The sequence below is a fragment of the Camellia sinensis genome, chromosome 12 (genome assembly GCF_055761805.1).
Source record: "Camellia sinensis isolate YWXY chromosome 12, ASM5576180v1, whole genome shotgun sequence".
In the NCBI taxonomy this organism is placed as follows: Eukaryota; Viridiplantae; Streptophyta; class Magnoliopsida; order Ericales; family Theaceae; genus Camellia; species Camellia sinensis.
Window position 1 is genome coordinate 158,177,497 of NC_138972.1, and position 15,849 is coordinate 158,193,345.

At 34.4% G+C, this 15,849-nt stretch overlaps 1 protein-coding gene and 1 long non-coding RNA gene across 4 annotated transcripts; one reads left to right on the forward strand and one right to left on the reverse strand.

Annotated features, from left to right (window-relative positions):
• The first annotated feature begins 3,857 nt into the window (after nt 1-3,857).
• LOC145803381 (GDSL esterase/lipase At2g03980-like) lies at nt 3,858-9,142 on the forward strand. Of its 3 annotated transcripts, none has more exons than XM_082896630.1 (8): nt 3,861-4,647; nt 5,189-5,341; nt 6,793-6,963; nt 7,383-7,525; nt 7,621-7,797; nt 7,908-7,961; nt 8,414-8,666; nt 8,759-9,142. In XM_082896630.1, exons 1-8 carry the CDS (start codon nt 4,590-4,592, stop codon nt 8,947-8,949), a joined length of 1,200 nt encoding a protein of 399 aa, XP_082752756.1. In that variant the 5' UTR covers nt 3,861-4,589; the 3' UTR covers nt 8,950-9,142. The 3 variants fall into 3 exon arrangements, with proteins under 3 accessions (XP_082752755.1, XP_082752756.1, XP_082752754.1); XM_082896628.1 differs by having other exon boundaries at nt 3,862-4,647; nt 6,793-7,026; XM_082896629.1 differs by lacking the exon at nt 7,908-7,961 and having other exon boundaries at nt 3,858-4,647; nt 6,793-7,026.
• Nucleotides 9,143-12,220: 3,078 nt separating this feature from the next.
• On the reverse strand, nt 12,221-13,733 carry LOC145804127 (uncharacterized). Its single transcript, XR_014345742.1, has 2 exons — nt 12,316-13,733; nt 12,221-12,284 (listed from the first exon to the last, which is right to left on the reverse strand). It is a non-coding gene; the product is annotated as an uncharacterized LOC145804127 (long non-coding RNA).
• Nucleotides 13,734-15,849: the final 2,116 nt, after the last annotated feature.

Sequence of the window (15,849 nt, forward strand, 5' to 3'; positions counted from 1 at the left end):
TTTTCGCTCGAGCGAGCACTTTTGCGCTCGAGTGTGCGTCTGCGTTGGTGGCAGACCTGAAGCTTTGCATTGTGCGCTCAAGCAAGGCCTTTTGTTGTGTCTGGTCACTCGAGCGACAACTCCTTCACTCGAGCGAGCCTCGCATATATCAGTTCGCAGCAGCGTGATTTTATATCACTTTTTACTTTCTTCTTCCCTAAAAACCTTAATCCGGCTGCCTCTCTCTCTACAAATACTCTTGTTCTAGGGTCATTCTACCATACTCCCTTTGTTAAAAAGCTTGAGCATTGTGTGGGCTTCCCTTTGATCCGAAAAAAGTGGGATTTGGAGCATCTTTGGGTTTCTCTCTTCTTCTCATTTGAGCTTCTCCATTTGAGGTAGGGATAAACTACTCTTTATTATGAGTTTTAACCTAGATATGTGTCATTTTGTATAAATGGTTGGATGTAGGAAGTTTGAGTGAAGTTAGGGTTTGGGTGTTGATTTGTGAAAGAGGGGTTTTCAATTTTGAACTCCATATGTGTATGTGGGGTCTTAAAAATGGGGTTATTGGGGAATAATTGTTGAAATGGTGAGATTTAGACCTTTGGGTCAATGTTTTGGAATTGGGGGAAAATGCTCTAATGTGAATTAAAGAAAATATTTGTATAAATAATGAGATCAATGTGGAAATATGAAATTAGTTTGGGAATTATGAAATTGGGGGAAAATATGATTAAAAAGTGTAGTTTGATTGATAAATCACACACCTATGGAAAAGTTGATAAATTATCTGTTGATAGATTTAATTATCTGTTTAGAAATATCTGTTTTGGTGTATCGGTGGAGGATTGCTATGATTGTTGTAGAAAATGCATGAGGATTAGGGAAATTGAAAGTAATCAATCGAATTATGTCATTGAATATGACGGTTGGATTACAGCATTGAATATGTGATCTGATTGGTCATTGTATATAACAACATGTTTAAATACATTGTATATGTATCTTTGTTTGGGAGGAGATATGGGATGTACTCCATTGTATGAGAGGAGATAGGGGATGGACCCCATTGATAATTACGTTGGCCGGAGTGCCTAGGGTGAAAGTCCCGAAATCTTATATATTATAGGTGTCGGTTCTCTCGGATGTAGTTCCGTAAAATGGCAAGAAATTGAAGTGTTGAAATGATGGATGTATTAAATTGTGAACCATTGAGTTGTAGTCTCATCTTGGTTGTTTTGATAATAACAAATTTGGTTAATTGATTTTATCCGAAACGGACGAATGGAAATGAGTTGAAATGTTGGTTAACTATATTGAATGAAATTGAAAGAAATGTGTCTGTTAAGAATATCCCTCATTGATCTGATGCTCATATTTTAGTTAATTCTCATATTTGGTTTAGCATATCTCCACTGGGATTTGGCTCACCCTACTTGGGACATCATTTTCAGGTATAGGTGACATGCCGCCTCCAAGGTCCTAGCTTTGGTGGTTTAGGAGTTGAAGGCTCCGTTTTGTTGTTACATCTTATGTATATATGTTTTCTTTTCAAGCCAAGGGCTCTAATTGGAAAAGAGTTAGAACTCTTCTTTTGGTGGTTTATGTGATCTGATTGGTCATTGTATATGACAACATGTTTAAATACATTGTATATGTATCTTTGTTTGGGAGGATATAAGGCATGTACTCCATTGTATGGAAGGAGATAGGAGATAGGAGATAGACTCCATTGATAATTACGTTGGCCGGAGTGTCTGGGGTGAAAGTCCCGAAATCTTGTATATTATGGGTGCCGGTTCCCTCGGACGTAGTTTCGTAAAATGGCAAGAAATAGAAGTGTTGAAATGGTGGATGTATTAAATTGTAAACCATTGAGTTGTAGTCTCATCTTGGTTGTTTTGATAATAACGAATTTGGTTAATTGATTTTATCCGAAACGGAAGAATGGAAATGAGTTGAAATGTTGGTTAACTATATTGAATGAAATTGAAAGAAATGTGTCTGTTAAGAATATCCATCATTGATCTGATGTTCATATTTTAGTTAATTCTCATATTTGGTTTAGCATATCTCTACTGGGCTTTGGCTCAACCTACTTGGGACACCATTTTCAGGTATAGGTGACATGCCGCCTCCAAGGTCTTAGCTTGGGAGGTTTAGGAGTTGAAGGCTCCGTTTTGTTGTTACATCTTGTGTATATATGTTTTCTTTTCAAGCAAAGGGCTCTAATTGTAAAAGAGTTAGAACTCTTCTTTTGTTGTAATCAAGTGATAACTTGGAAATCTGTAAGCCCGTAGGACATTATTTTGTTGTTATCAATTAGAAACAATTATGGATGTATAATGCACGTAATACATTTTGTAAAGAAGACTCTGATGAATAAAAATATATTATTTCTATTATGCTTATAGACTTAACGAATGAATGATTTAAGTCTTATTTTGAAGGCTTCACAGCTTTGGTTTAAAAAGATCCAAACCAAAGGAAAAAAAAAAAACTAAAACCTTAAAAATTAATAAATTAAAAAAATTATTATGTTCTTTACTTTTTATCCATCTTTTTGTAAAAGTTCAAAATCTTATTACTAAAAACTTCAATTTTTTTCATCTTATTATATTTTAATTAAAATCACAACAAATTATTTCTTAAATGAATCCTAGTAACTTGATTTTTAGGGTAAAAAATAAAAATAAATATAAAAAGTCAAAAAAATATTTGAAAAGTAAATCAAATAAGTTAGTTATTCATGTTTTTTCAATATAATTAAAAAAATTATTTTTAAATACATTAAAAAAATTATTTTATAAAAAATCAAAAAAATCATTAAAGATGTGAAATTCCAAAAAATCAGTAAGTGTTCATTTGGGATGTGGGTTGATTTTTTGACATTTTGACATTTTGATTTTTTGACTATTTTTGTCTAGGGCTAAAAAGTCTCGTTTGCGATACGCTTTTTGACTTTTTTGACTTTTGTGGGAGAAAAAATGAAATGATTATGACTTGAATGTGATATTTTGTCTTATTGAGATAAAAATGCTATTTTGTCTTTTTATAATTAAAATAGTCAAAAAGTCAAAAAAATTGACATGGCAAACAAAGCCTAAATAGTATATCTTTGTTTGTATGTTGATGTGCTTTGGAAAGCGATGTTGCACCATTTGGTTTTGGTCATCATTGAAATTATTTGATTCCTACAGTATTATTATCTCTTAACTTCCAATGTTATATTTATTTGATGGGATATAGGAGTGTTTTGGGAAGATACTTAAAGTTATTTTTTAGTTATTTTTGAATTTTTTATGAGAGAGGGAAGTGGGTTAAAAGGTAAGAAGTGACTTTTAACTCACTTTTCAAAATAGACTGTACTAATTTTAATTATTCATATGTGCACGAATCTATTAGAAAATAAAAAGGTAAGAATAAAGTCGAACAAATTCTAGGACAGGGCAATAATCAATTAATTTTAAAATAAATTATATAATCCAGTTGAATAATTCTTGAATTTTAATAAAATAAAAAATTATAAAATTGTAAGATATTGAAAATAATTTAATCAAATAAATAAAATACTAAGACAATGCAATCTATCATATACATCATATTCATAATAATAAAATATTAAGACAGTGGAATCTATCACATACATCATATTCATCATATTCATATTGAAAATGTGGTAATAAAGTTCAGTGGAATCTCTCGTTTTATCAGTCATGCAGAAGAAGATTCCGAGCCCGAATTCAAAACGACGTGGTTTTGATTTTTTTTTTTTAATTTCTTTTTTCTCTCTTTTACCTGTCAAACAGAGGAAGGGAGTAAGAGAGTGAAGAAAGGGAAAGAGAAGAAAGGGGAGCCGATCTTCTCACGCCGTCGCCATCGCCATCGCCATCGCCATCGCCATCGCCGTCTCCGTCTCCGTCTCCGTCGCCGCCTCCTCCTCCTGCTCCTCTTCCGTCACTGCTGCGACCACCACTGACGCCGCTACACCACCTCCGTCGCCGCCCTCTCTCTTCTCCTCTTCTCTTTTTCTATATGCATGTGTGTGTGTGTGTTTCATGTTGATTTTCCAGATCTGTATATATGTGTGTGTGTTTCATGGATTTGTGGGTTTGATTTGTTTCATGGATTTGGGTTTGATTTGTTTCATGGATTTGGCTTTGATTTTCATTCCAGATTTGGCTTCTCCTCTATCTCTTTCCTCTCCTCTCTTCTTCTTTCTTCTTCCTTCTTCCTTTGCGAGTCATGGAAAGGAAGAAGAAAAAAAAGAAAAAAAGAAAAAAGAAGCCAAGACGACATGACCTAGCGGGACTGACCATGTATATACAATTTGTGCTTATAGAATTATATTAATCATTGTTTGAGATTGACTTTTTTAGTAACTTTTTTTTTTTTAGAAACTGAAAAATTATTGCCATATTTGAAAAGTTGCTAAAGAAAAATTGTTGCTATATTTGAAAAGTTGCTAAAAAATAAATTATTCGTGAAAAATTTGACTTGGAGCCAAACACCCACTCAATCTCTATATATATTTGCTTGGAGCCAAGTCTCTCCCAATACTAAAGTGCAAGTTATTCCACTGCACTGCCCAACTTGTTTCAAAGGCTATGGAGAAGGTTTTTTTAAAGACGCTTTTCTTTGCCATCCTCCTTGTGTCTGTGTCTGGTTAGTCTCTCTCTGTCTCTCTCATAAATTTGTGGAATATGAATTACTCCATAATGAATGTGGTCTATAAATTTAATTTGTTGAATAATTTTTCTCAGTACATAGTGGTGCTGAAACACCTAATTAGTCACTAATCACTAGTCCAGCTGCTCTGTGTTCTAAGAAAACTGAGAAGCAACCAAGCGATTAAACACCCCTATATACCTATCTTGATCCCCTGCAAGTATCAATTAGCAGTATAGCGCTTTAAATGATCTCTCATTCACTTTTACATATCAGAATTACAGTATATTCTTGACAATGACTTCTTCTATCAGCTCTGCCCTTGCATGTCATCTCATTAATTTTATTTATTTTTCTTTTAAAGACTCTTTTAACAGTCAGTCGTCTAGCTGGAATGTTAGAATTTATCTATAAATACATACATACATACAGACCATCTCTTCTAGTAAAAAACCACCCGTATTCATTGTGGGTACACTAATTCTTTTTTTACTTTTGCTTTCTTCTTCTTCTCGTTCTCTTCCGTTCATGACTCAAGCATCCGCGTTGTTTGTGTTCGGAGATTCAATTGTTGATGCAGGAAACAACAAGATTGAAAGTTGTATCACGGAACATTTTTACCCTTACGGTGTCGACTACAACAATCAATACACCGGCCGCTTTACAAATGGATTAACTGCCGATTTCATGGGTACCTTACTTACTTACTTACCTAACATTATTTTCAAGTTTCCTTGAGTTTTGTTTTTGCTGTGAAGGTTATTGTGTATTGGTGTTTTAGGTGTTATTTTTCATGAGTGTTTGTTTCTGTTGTAACCTTGCCAAATATTGGTGTCTTTCTGTTGAGATTTTTTTTTTGGGTGGTTCTTTCTCTCCCTTTTCATTATCTGGCTATACTCTTTTTAAATTGGACCTAATGCCAGTAAAGATTTCATTTTCCATATAAAAAAAATTGAAAAAAAAGAGGAAAAGCTTACGCTGACCAAATCGATTGTAAAATCTGTAAGAATATATGGAAACCATTACCTATAGTTGTAATGTTTTGTTATATGTATATTTCTCAATTTTCAAAAATCGTAAAATTAAAAGTTTTAAATTAATTTTTTGGAGATATCTTAAATTTTCCTTTTAAATTTTTTTTAGAGAGAATAGATTTAGGAAAATCAAGAAAGGAATTTTTTGTTTTTTATTTTAAAAATCAAAACTAATGAGATAATTAATATTTTTTTTATAATTATTGGTTTGATGGGTTAGTCAGTAGCCTTTTAAAAAAAAAAATAATTTTCAATTGAAAAATTTAGATATTTAGTTAAAAATATTGGAGTTCCCAAATGATCACTTTTGGTTAATATATAGTGTAGATATTCACTTTTTGTTTTACCAATAATAATTTCATTTTTTCTATAAAAAAAATAAAAAGATTACCCAATCAGTTGTAAAATCTGTTGGAATATGTCAATAGTTGTAAATGAAATATACAGGGTTAAAATTAACATAAAAAATAGTAGGAAATATTTTAAAAAACTAAGATTACATATCGAATTAAATTTATTATGGAAGGCAAAACTAGTCAACACCTTCCAAGGCACTTTATATGGCATAAAATCAATCAGTGGAACCTTTTACTATTTTATTTTATTTTATTTTTTTAATTTTATTTTAAAGTAGTAAAAATCAATATTTACTATATGGAAAAATTAGTGAAACATTACTCTCTAATTTCTGGTAGTAAGAGGAATCCAATATGATTTTTCTTATTAGTTAAGCTTCCTCAATAATATTATTAGAGAAATTTCAGTTTGTCATTCAGAAATTTCACAAATTTGTGATTTGTAAGATCACTTATATAAGTTCATGAAAATTTACGTAATTTTTTGTAAAGTTACATACGGTGTTATGGTGTATATTACATACCAGACTTCTTTTATCAACTCTGCTCTTGTATGTCTATCTCATTAATTTTTTTTGTTTTTTTGTTTTAAAATCTCTTTTAATAGTCAGTCGTCGAGCTGGTATAGAATGTTAGAATTTATCTATAAATACATACATACAAAAAACCACCCATATTCATCACGGGTACACTAATTCTTGTTTTACTTTTGCTTTCTTCTTCCTCTTCTTCTCTTCCGTTCATGACTCAAGCATCCGCGTCGTTTCCTGCGTTGTTTGTGTTCGGAGATTCAACTGTTGACGCAGGAAACAACAACAAGATTGAAAGGGGTATCACGGCAAACTTTTACCCTTATGGTGTCGACTACAACAATCAATCCACCGGCCGCTTTACAAATGGATTAACTGCCGCTGATTTCATGGGTGCCTTACTTACTTACTACTACAACAATCAATCCATCGGTCGCTCTGCCGCTGATTTCATGGGTACCTTACTTACTTACCTACCTAACATTATTTTCAAGTTTCCTTGAGTTTTGTTTTTGCTGTGAAGGTTATTGTGTATTGGTGTTTTAGGTGTGATTTTTCATAAGTGTTTGTTTCTGTTGGAACCTTGCCAAATATTGGTGTCTTTCTGTTGAGGTTTTTTTTTTTTTTGGGTGGTTCTTTCTATCCCTCTTCATTATCTGGCTATATTTTTACATTTCCAGTTAATAAAATTTCCTTTTGTCAAACCCAAAAAAGCAAAAGGTAACTTTAGTACTAGTACTGTATCCTCTGATTATAGTTTTTTCTTGATTATCCCTGCATTTGTTGATCTTATTATTATGGTTTCTTTGCAGCTTTCTCTCTTGTAGATGTGCCACCGCGTCCTGCTTACCACAACTTGACAGAGAGTGACAGAAAAAGAACTACCATCGCCATGGCTGGGATCAATTATGGGTCTTCTGGATGTGGTATCTTTAACACCACCAGACCCCACAAGGTGAATGAAAAAAAATATATGTATTTTTTTTTCTTTTCTTTCCACTCCTTTTTAATCCGTGACCTATTTTGGTTCATTTTCTTTTCTTTTCTCAGAGAGAATGCTTCAATTTAGAACAACAGATCGACTTCTTTAAGGAGACTGTACAAGAAGACTTGCCATATTTGATTCCAGACCCTGATGCTCGCAAACAGTATCTTGCCAAATCTATCTTTTTCATTTCCATGGGAGCCAATGACTACTTTTTCACTTATCCTAAATCAAACACAAAGGTCCTCAATCTTTCCTCCTTTCTTCTTCTTCTTCTTTTTCTTTTCTTTTTTTCTTCTTCTGTACTATTACTGTAAGGAGTCTTAACGACTAGAATTTCATTTATTTGCAGGACCCTAATGAGTTTGCAATCTCTCTCATCTTTGAGTTGAAGATCTACTTAGACGTAAGTAATCTTCTATTAGAGCGATCGATCTATCTAAGACTACTGTTTACAATGTGTGTAGGGTGTTTGGAATTATTTTATTTTATTTTTTTGAAATATTTTTTGTTGACTTATTTTCATGTGAACTTGTTTTAAAAATTTTCAAAAATATTTAGGCTTCTGATTCTACTCAAATGAGACGAATCCAAAAATTAAAAAGAAAAAAAATTGAAAGCAATTCATAAAAGTTAAAAGCGAGTTTTTAAGCTTATCTTGGCATTTTAATCTTTATTTGGAATTTTTCAAAAATGTTTTACTTTTTAAATTCGTCTACATTGACATAATTTACATTAAAAAAAAAAAAAAAAAAAAAAAAGTTGCTAAAAGTAAAAATACTCGAAAAAAGATGTCACCTTTTTATTTATTTGTTCCCAAACAAATTAAATCCCTTCTTCAAAAAAATTTTTTGGCAGATATTATATGAGATCGGAGCCAGACAATTCATCGTGAACAACATAGGTCCTCTTGGGTGTTTGCCATCTCTTAGATACAAGACTATTTCTGGGGAGTGCAATGAAGACATGAACAATCTTATCATGCCATACAACTATGGGCTTCCTAAGTGGCTTAAAACTTGGACTCATTATGATTACAGTGGTATTACCTTTGTCTTGGCAGATAGCTATGGTCTTCTTAATCATATGGTCTACCACCCTCAAGAATTTGGTAATATAATTTATTTATATATTTAATTTGTTACGGTTTTGGAGTCAGAAAAATGAACACAGTTTCTTTATGTTTTTCTTCTGTTGTTGTAGGGTTTAAAGATGTAAAACACCCATGTTGCGGACAGGATGTAAATGGGGAATTAGAGTGCCCCCCCAACGCCACTCCGTGTAGCAACAGAGATGAATATCTCTTCTTTGATGGTGCACATACCGGCCAAGTGGCCAATCTTGAATTCGCTCTATTATGCGCCAATGCAACAATCTGCAGAGTTATTGAATAAACATGTTTATGAAGTGTTTGGATGAAAAAGACGCTCTCTTTTTTGTTGAAGTTATGGGGACAACAATTAATTGAATGGTGAAATGTTTAGTATTTTTCTAGGGTTGTGAACAGTTATCTTTTCTATACCATTTATCTTTTGGGGCAATTACCATTATGTAGTTTTTAGAAAAAATTATTTACAGATGTGTTTGGTTTTCTGCTTCATAGAGTATATATAATTTCCTATGGATGAGTAAGATGGATAATTGGATTTACTAATCAAAAAAATAATGCTATATACAAATAAATTTATTGTTTTTTTAATTTCTAAACACAGAGTTAATGAAACTCACATAAACTCATTGTGTCTAATAATAAGAAAATAATATTTAAAAATCTATTTATATGTAGTATTCTCTACAAGTATTGGGTAGGCCTTGAGGGTTTTCAGCCAGTGTGGTCCTTCGGCCACCAACTAACTATTAACCTTATAAGATTTGTGTATTTTTTGTATAAATACATTATTATACAATAATATTTTAATATTAAATTATTTTTATATAAAGGAATTGTGGATGAAAACGAATGGTGATGAATAAAAAAAAATGAATGGTGAAGGACGTATCATACTATTTAAAGTACTGTACCAAATTAGGTAGGACAAGAGGAGCGCAAAATAGGTTTTTCTTTTTTCAAGATAATCTCAATACCAAGTCTTCCATCCATGTGATTCAAAGGGTTTGTTTGTCACAATTTATAGGAGTTGATTATAACTTATTTTAATTTAGAAATTTGTACCCAATTATTTGATATTGTTTTTTCTTATAACTTTTTAGGCAGAAATAAGTTAAATAAATTGAAAAAGTCTGATTATATAGAACCTAGGAGAGCAGTGTTTTTTATTTCTACTTTCTAATTATCAATTTTTAATTTTTTTTAATCTGTAAAAATAAACTTTACTGAATTAGAACCAAGGATAAATCTATGCATCTTACGTCAATAAAGATTGGCAAAAGCAATGCTAATAGCATCATAGTGGACCTTACTCACCCCAATTAGATTGGCACAGAGTCATGGCTATAAATGCCTAAATGAATTTACTAAATTAAACAATATAATTGTCATGCTCCAATTTTAATTAATCGAAAACATTACCAAAGCCTTAAAATTAGGTCGATTTTTTTTCTTTAAACATTCATTTCTCTTGAGTAATAGAAATACAATGATATATGTTCTCTCTCTCAATGAACATTACAATGATAACAATACATGCCAATCTCCTACTGTGAAGCTATAAATGAATAAAATACAAATACATGATCCATCACATCTATAATGAAATTACATATAAAAGACACATGGACTTCTTAACTCTTCAATCAAGGAATCCAAACTTTCTTCCTGTAAAAAGGTAAAACAACAAGAGGTGAGCACTAATGCCTAGTAGGAATCTCATAGTTATAAATCAATAACTAACATACAGATAGAAATGATCATGCATACAGGGTGATACCATATCGTAGGATGACATTTTATAATTTCAAAACACCATAGATCTTTGTGAAACAAACACATTTAAGAAACATTATTTAAAAAGATTATTAACCAATTCCCAAAATATTTCCTATTTCATTTCTATTTTTCCCTTATACCATTTCCAATAACTATAACTTCATAATGTCAAGATCCAATTCCCTTTATGTTCAAAAAGGAGACAATCCTCATACACTCAACTCCAACTTGCCCAACAATTACCTTACATCAACGTTTGCATTACCAAATAGAATACAAGCATAACACAAGAATAACAATCATTTTTTTAATTCAATTTCTCTATGATTTACAAAACAAAATTCATAATCTTCCATTATAATCACAAGCAATCCATTGAGTGTATTAACACCAATCGCTAATTCAATTACCATTTCATTTTCCATTATTTCAATTAATTTCATATCAAACACTGGATCCAATAACAAGTCATCTCCATGAGTCACATGCTTTACCGGTCACAAGCCGGAAGGAATGCGGAATCTCCTGCTTTACCGATCACAAGCCGGAAGGAATATGGAACCTCACACTTTACCGGTCACAAGCCGGAAGGAAGGCAGAACCTCAACATATCACACGCTTTATCGGGCGTTACTCCGAAAGGAAGTCGGAACCTATCTCAAGCGCCACGTCTTGCCGGCTCAAAATACGGCGGGAAACAGACCCCAAGATAACATCACAATCCATCATTACAATTAGTGGACAATACCAACACATCTTTCATTATTTCCGTAACACATTAATTCAATATGCATCCACCATATATTAAAATTTCATTCACATAACAAGTACAAATATGTTCCACGACCTTTTTCATTATCCATTAAATCATTCATTGTTTTCTCACACAAAAATATAACAACACATTCATAGAGGCAAAGATTCATCTTTAAAGTGTTCACAATTCTTGGGTTCAAACTATTTCTTTACTTTTCCATATTATTATCAAGTCTTCAAATTTAATTTTTAAAACACATTGGTTATCAATTACTACCTACGGTTATAAATTATCTCAAACATTTAATTTCTTTGATACAACTCCTTCATATAACATTGTCATTTCACAATCTCCCATTTATCATTATTCACACTCATCTTAAACTCAACATAGACTTAATTTCATAAATTTAATGTTGATTGAAGTATTCTCATTTTCAAAAATAAAACTTCATAACTAGAGTTAAGTATAAAGTTGGACTTTTAGTTTTGAAATATAAAATCACTTTCTAATTACACAATAAAATTCTTAAATTTTCACTTCATCATCTTATCACAAATTCCGTATCATCTTTCAACTCCCCCCGCGGGTGCCAACACAACACCACCCAACACAACTCATCTCAAACTCAACATGACCTAACACAACACAACACAACTCAAACTCAACACGCCCGACACAACTCAACTCAACTCAACACAATTCAACATGATTCAAACATAATTCATCATAGTCCAACACAATTCGATTCAACATAATCAACACTATTTAACATAATTCAAGGTGAACTCTTAAACCTTTATTTCATCATTTCATCCGAAGGCTCATCTCATCCATATCATTAATAAATCATTTCCCCAATCTTCATTTCACATTATAGCATAATTTACAATATCCATAACAAAGGTTCAATCGCTAATTTTTAACATAATTTTCAAACACATCCAAAATCCAATTAAACTTGTATATATACAGTTCAACCATTTAATTTCATGATTCTACTTTCAATTTGGGCAAAATCATTAATTATTGTTAGAATTTACCACTCACCTACTACCTCCACTATCTTTCTCCACACCTACCACCTCCACTATCACACACTCCACTACCATCCACCTCCACTATCACACACTCCACTACCATTTTCTCCTCTATATATAGGAATTGTAATATACAGAATATTAACATCAATCTTGTAATAAATCAATCAATATCAATCAATAATACATAAATTCTTACATGGTATCAGAGCCAGGGTAAAGATCTTGGTGTTTTTCGCCTTCCGGCGGGCGGCAACCTTGCCTTGACCGCCCGCCGGATCTCAACCAATTCAAACCTCGGCATCTGCAGTATCTTCCTGTCCCCATTGTTTTTCAGCATCCACATTCTTCTCATTTTCTTTGGAAGGTTCTTCCCTCTCCGGAGTAATTTCATCAGTGAGAGTTCCCCAATTCCTGCTACCACCACCATCACGTTTGACTTCATTCCCACGTCCGGTGCCACTACGGCGCTCAAATACTCTCTGAGTACGTTCACCTTCTACTTCTTCTCTATTGTTGAAACCACCACGACGACCACCACGGAAACCACCGCGAGCCTCACGAGGTGGTCCATTGTATCCACGTCTTTCAAAGGGCTTCCCTGCATCTCCATCTTCTGCGGGCTTGTACCCTCCAGAGAAACCATTGTTACTGCTGAAGGTACTTTCATTATTGGCCAGATCTCGATTAAACCCACCTTCATCTTCCCGAACTTGTACAGGTACTGTAAGAACGTGTTCCAGTCGCGTCGCTTTTGTGACTCGTACCGACTCGGCGGGGGAGGCTGCGCCGATAATCTTAGACAGAGAAAGCAAGCAAACATACACACATATACATCGAGAGAGAGAAGAGAAGAGAACAGAGGACAGAGGACACTGAAGCCGCTGAGTCTCTTGAATGCAGTCAACACTGGCGCTATATCTTCTCTACGAGTCTGCTTCTGGGTATGCTCTGTTTTTGGCCCATGGTCTTGATGAAATCGGTCAGAACACAGAGGCAGTTCGGAACTCCGTGACTGACCTCCATCGATTCGGCAAAGTCGTGAAGCTCGTAGCTTTTACCCCATTCGAGTTCGCTCTCGACGCTCTCAATCAATGCAACGCCATCTCCGAAGAGCCAAACAGACTTTTACAAAACTGAACACCCAGCTCACTCTCCACTTTATCTATTTCTTTTCATTTTTTTTTTGATTCTCTTTTTCACTTTCCAACCCATGTGCATTTTGTTTTTTTTATTCTATTTTTGACAACCCATGTGGGTCTGAGGCAACAATTCAGAATACACAGCTCTTTTTTTCTTCCACTACATGATTCCTTTTCTTTTCTTTTTTTTTATTTTCCACTTTCAAAATCACCACCCTTTTTGTTTTACTTTTCTTCTTTTATTATTTTATTTTTTCTTTACATCACTTTACACCCACTCTCTCTCCTCACTTTACATCCACCGTCCACTTCTGCACTTCCCCCACAGACTCCACCCACCAAAGCTAAGCCATCATGCTGTTCAATGTGTCATATTATTCTTCTTATTATTATTAAAAAAAAAAAAAAAAAAAAAAAAAAAAAAAAAAAAAAAACTATATATATATATATATATAAAAACAAAATCAAAAACAAAAACAAAACAACATAAATCAATCAAAAACACGACAGCCCATCTTTTATTCATGTCGGGACTCACCCCGATCACCATTTTACATCCAAAAAAAAAAAAAAAAAAAAAAAAAAAAACCACATCCACAAGTGGAATTTTTCTTCTCTACTCTGCTGCCGGTCTCTTCTTCTTGCCTCCGTCCTGAGCAGCCCTTGACGGTGTTGCCTCCGTGTTTCCTTGTCCACCGAGCACGTTCACTCCCCCATACTCCTCCACTGCAGCATATGGCGGACCTCCAAATCGGAACATCACGGTGGCCTTCCGCTTCAGCTCCTTGTTTTCTGCCCTTAGCACGCTTATCTCTGCTCGCGCATCCTTATACATGCGTTGGAGCAGAGCCAGCTGGGAGTTTAAATGCTGCACCTCATTTGTCCTACTCTGCAGCCAGTTCGACAAGTTTGTGACCGCCGTCATGCTTTCCACACATGCCTTCAGAGTATACTGATTGGCCTCCACATCCGACTGCACTGCCATTCTTTGCTCCACCGACCGCATCGGAAAGTTCAACGGAGCAAACTCCGGGGCGCTTGGTTGCGTTTCCAGTGCCACCACACCAGTTGTCTCTCTTGTTGACTCATTGAGGTCGGGAAAGAGAGTGAGCAGACTCCGGGAAGATGAAGCCATTTTCTGGGCCACAGAGTATTACAGAGTATCTCTCTCAGAACTCTCTCAGACAACAGAGTGTTACGAACTATCTCTCTCAGCAAAACGAAGAAGAGTTTTTTGTTTTTTCAGAGGTTTTTCACAGCTTTTCTCTGCCTTAGCCTCAGCCTCTGTCTTATAGCCGAGGCAGCCACGCGCATCGCGCGCCTCTTGCCACCAGCCGACAAACGGGCACGCAAGCCAAGGCGCCCACGTGCCTCGCCATCATGTCCGGCACACCTTTTGATGAATTGGGCACGCCTTTTGATGGCACGCCTTTTTATGGATTGGGCACGCCTTTTGATGGCACGCCTTTTGAAAAATTGAGCGCACCTTTTGAGGATGCGATTTTTTATGGGTCCGACAAGACTCTGTAAACTGTCCCGACATTGATTCCGGTTAGCTCCTTTATGGGTCCGACAAGACTCTGTAAACTGTCCCGACATTGATTCCGGTTAGTTTCTACAAGGGTCCAGCAAGACTCCGTAAACTGTCACAACATTGTCTGCTACAACGGTCCGACATGACCCCATAAACTGTCTTCTACATCGGTCTGACACCGCCATCCAGTGTCCTCTACAACGTTATGGCACCACCTTTCAGTGTCTTCACCAACGGTCTGACACGACCATACAGTGTCTCCTATCTTTTTTTTATTTTTATGTATTTTCTTGTTTTGTTCCTCTCTTCAAACTCAAGTTGGTTAGTTTCTATCCTCCTTGAGTTTGCGGGGGGCTGTTAGAATTTACCACTCACCTACTACCTCCACTATCTTTCTCCACACCTACCACCTCCACTATCACACACTCCACTACCATCCACCTCCACTATCACACACTCCACTACCATTTTCTCCTCTATATATAGGAATTGTAATATACAGAATATTAACATCAATCTTGTAATAAATCAATCAATATCAATTAATAATACATAAATTCTTACAATTATCATCATGAATCAACCTAAGGTTTTCAAGAAAAATCAAGACTTTCAAGAAAAATTAAAACTTCTCTCACCACTATTTTTAATTCTAATTTTTCCCTTGATTACACACCTAAGGTTCATAATCTACCATATTAACCCAACAATTGAACCCTCAACATTTCAAACCCTAAACCCCCAAATTCCATGATATAACACTATATGCTCAAAAATGAAGAGTTTGTATTTATATAATCAAAATACCACAAATCTATCCATTAATGCAAGTATTGAAGAAGAACTAGAACCCCTACCTCAAGAATCAAGCAAAAAGCAAAGCTTTGATGAGATTCCTTCACAAATCTGAATTCCAATTGGTAGAAAATGTTGA

What these genes read in the sequence shown, in the direction of transcription:
- LOC145803381 (XM_082896628.1), top strand. Translation starts at nt 4,590, where the DNA reads ATGGAGAAGGTTTTTTTAAAGACGCTTTTCTTTGCCATCCTCCTTGTG. An exon ending in ATCCTAAATCAAACACAAAG is followed by an intron (nt 7,798 to 7,907) that starts GTCCTCAATCTT and finishes ATTTATTTGCAG; the next exon opens with GACCCTAATGAGTTTGCAAT. An exon ending in AGTTGAAGATCTACTTAGAC is followed by an intron (nt 7,962 to 8,413) that starts GTAAGTAATCTT and finishes ATTTTTTGGCAG; the next exon opens with ATATTATATGAGATCGGAGC.